The sequence below is a fragment of the Saccostrea cucullata genome, unplaced genomic scaffold (genome assembly GCF_032062105.1).
Source record: "Saccostrea cucullata isolate Sc308-1 unplaced genomic scaffold, CSIRO_AGI_Scuc_v1 ctg2979, whole genome shotgun sequence".
Classification (NCBI taxonomy): Eukaryota; Metazoa; Mollusca; class Bivalvia; order Ostreida; family Ostreidae; genus Saccostrea; species Saccostrea cuccullata.
This window is the reverse complement of record NW_026931030.1, coordinates 425,554-428,626: the sequence shown is the minus strand read 5'-3', so window position 1 is coordinate 428,626 and position 3,073 is coordinate 425,554. Positions and strand designations below refer to the sequence as shown.

The following is a 3,073-nucleotide window of genomic DNA, read 5'->3' as shown; positions in this document are numbered from 1 at the left end:
ATTTTGATTTTTTTAAAACTCACATATCATTTATTTTTCGTTCAGAGGACCATCGTATGTTTTGCACTGCATCGGATCACAATTTTCGCTGACGTCATATGTTTTCGTGGTAATTTAGAAATCAGGTAATCTATGGTAATCCATTTGGGTAAAAAACATATAAATGTTATAGTGACAAAATTATTACTTTTATTGAAAAAATAAATACATTTATTGGCAGAAAAATTGGAAATAAATTTATTTGTAGCAATAATTAATATTGTGAGCAAAATAATGTTATCACATTGAACACATTTATTGAAATGAAATGAGAATTTAAAATAAATTTATTCACACCAACAATATATATTGTGATCAAATTAATGTTTTTAGTTCAATTTTATTCAATGATGGCTGATTTTGCTGGAAGACCATGGCAAGGGCAATAGAAAATGTCATGCCTCCTTAAAACTCTTACCTCTGCAAAACCCAAGTGCACCCAGTGGTCGCAATTGTCGAACATGCATTTTCCCCATTTAGTGAAGACAATAGACACACAACTACGAAGTTGTTTGGGTTCAAATAACTTGCACACACAGCATTTCTCACTCTCCTCTATTTCGGAATCTGAAGAGAGACACTCTGGTTCACGATGACTGCATCGTTTGCTGTACATGTATTCCAGATGGGCCTGGCTGATCTGCAGATAAAGCTGCTGGTGGATCAGATGATTCTGAAGGAAGGCTTTTGTCACTCCTGTCTTGATCTTCTGAATGTCTGAATGGAGGTGAAAACTTGAGCTTCTTTGTTGTCTTAGGCTTGGTCACTGTAGCTACATAGTCTTTAACCTGGTTAGCGACGCTGTTCTCAGTAATTGCTTTTCCACCCACAATTTTGTTAATTGAGCGTCGCTGTTTGTTACTCTTCGTGAAATAAACTGGTTTCTTCTTCTCAAAAAAAGATGACAACAATGACTCTTTTGGTTCTTCTGATGATATGTGAATTTGTTCAGTCTGAACGCCTTTGTGCTGAAAGTCTCCTCTATAACTAGGCAATCTTTATCCTGAGTCATCTCAACATTCCTATTTTCCTGGCAATCTGTAGAACCTGTGTGTCACAAACTACCGGTACCTGTTCTCCACTGCCGCTGCTATTTGGAGTCTGATCATCATCATTCACTTCAAGTTCTTTACGAGTGTCCGATGCCAAAAATGCATTGCTTAGTGAAACGACTGAAGGGTCAAATGGGAATATTCCTGTCCTTCGAAAAGCCCCTCTGAGATTGTTAGGCGACAGAGCAACAGTGTAAGCTTTACAAGCCAGGTTACAAATATTATATTTATTTACACTGCCAGCATGGGTTCTCTGAAATTTATGGCATTCGTTACCATAGATTTTAGAGAATGTCCATTGGCTGAAGTATATGGCTGGTGTGTGGTGGTAGTACGTAAAGAATTATATCCTGGTCTATGGCCCAATCAATCAAAGCTGGCGAAAAATGGGATCGATGACCATCATACAGAAGCAGTATCTTCTGGTCAGTAACTCTTCCTTTCGCAAATCGCACAAAGTGGTTCTGTAGGTATGTGGTAAAGATTTCAGAATTGGACCACCCTGTCTTGCTGACAGTACCATCCGCTCCAACTGAACAACCCTCCATCAACTCCCTTCTCATTCTTGCACCTGGGAAGACAAAAAATGGTGGAATCTGGTATCCAAGAGCATTTCCACATCCCAGAATTGTAACAGTAGACGACTTCTCGGCTGTGATAACAGAGGGTACAATATCTGATGAAGCGACAATATAAGGAGGAGAGTGATTGTGTTGAATTCCCTTTTCATCAACATTGTAGATATATTCTGGTTTGTCTCGTAAATCATACTTGTCAAGGATGCTCTCAAGTTCTTTGAAGTATTTTTCAATGCTCTCCCGTGATGTAGCTTTTGCTCGTAGCTCTGATATTGTTTTAGGACGCCTTACTTTTAAATCAGGCCACCTGTCAATGAAGGAATTCAGCCACTGGAGGGAAAGTGGGTGCTCCCGGTCTCGCTTTCCTAAGGCAATAGCATACTCTGTGCCCAGATTCATGACCTCAACGCGAGTGTAACCATACCCGACAGCTGAAATTTGTTGAATATGTTTCACTAGTCTAGCCTCCTCTTCTTCACTAAACAATGGGTCTGGTCCAGATTTAGTTGTCTCTATCTTTACATTACCATTTACTCTGTCTCTTAGTGTTTGCTCAGGAATAGAATATTTCCTTGAAGCCTTATATACTGAAAACTTATTTTCCACCACATCTATGTAGGCGTTTGTAAGCTGTGTGGGTGAGTAACTTCTATATTTTTTTCTCTTGAGAGAGGCCTAAAAGTAATTTTTATTGTTTTTATTTACATGTAAAACATTTCAAAACATAATTTAAATATTTTTGAAAATATATATATACACAAATATTTTTATTTTTGGACAAAATAACTGTTTATTAACAGCATATAATTGTCTGTGTCAACTTTTACTTTTTGGTCACATGTGACTTTTTCGTGAAAATATATAAAAATGACATTACTGGATCACCGTAGAAAAAAATATCAAGAGCGGGAAATTCCCACCATTTATCACATGATCATGTAGCCAAGTGGATTGTAAACAGACGACATTTTGCGGAGTCCTCTGATTTGACTAAGTAAGTTTTTATTGTTTATCTTAACCCGTCGAATAAATTTGCATTAAGCAAATTACCGAAAATGTGTGAGCTGTACACTATGCAGTGGCTATACTTATTTGAGCAGTATCGAATCGGTTCATTATTTGACAGCAGATCAGTATAGGATTCCCCTTTATTAATAACAAATATGACGTCATTACGATCTCGCGCTGTACGAGAATTCGGAAAAATTAAAAATACCACGAAAACACATATACCACGAAAACATATGACGGGACGGTAATAATGGAAGTTGTAAATTGAACATGTTTCAATCACAAGTCTTTTTTCAAACTCCATCTCTACTGAATTTTATTTTACGTCAACTTCTACTCGTTATCCACCCACTCCCCCGGTTTCACTGAAAGTGGGGGAAAATTATTTCGTTC

General features: G+C 37.4%; 1 protein-coding gene across 1 annotated transcript; it reads right to left on the bottom strand.

Annotated features, from left to right (window-relative positions):
- Positions 1-626: 626 nt before the first annotated feature.
- On the bottom strand, positions 627-2,593 carry LOC134231111 (uncharacterized). Its single transcript, XM_062713033.1, has 3 exons — positions 1,395-2,593; positions 1,087-1,342; positions 627-926 (listed from the first exon to the last, which is right to left on the bottom strand). The coding sequence occupies exons 1-3, from the start codon at positions 2,066-2,068 to the stop codon at positions 627-629; spliced, it is 1,230 nt and encodes a 409-aa protein (XP_062569017.1). The 5' UTR covers positions 2,069-2,593.
- Positions 2,594-3,073: the final 480 nt, after the last annotated feature.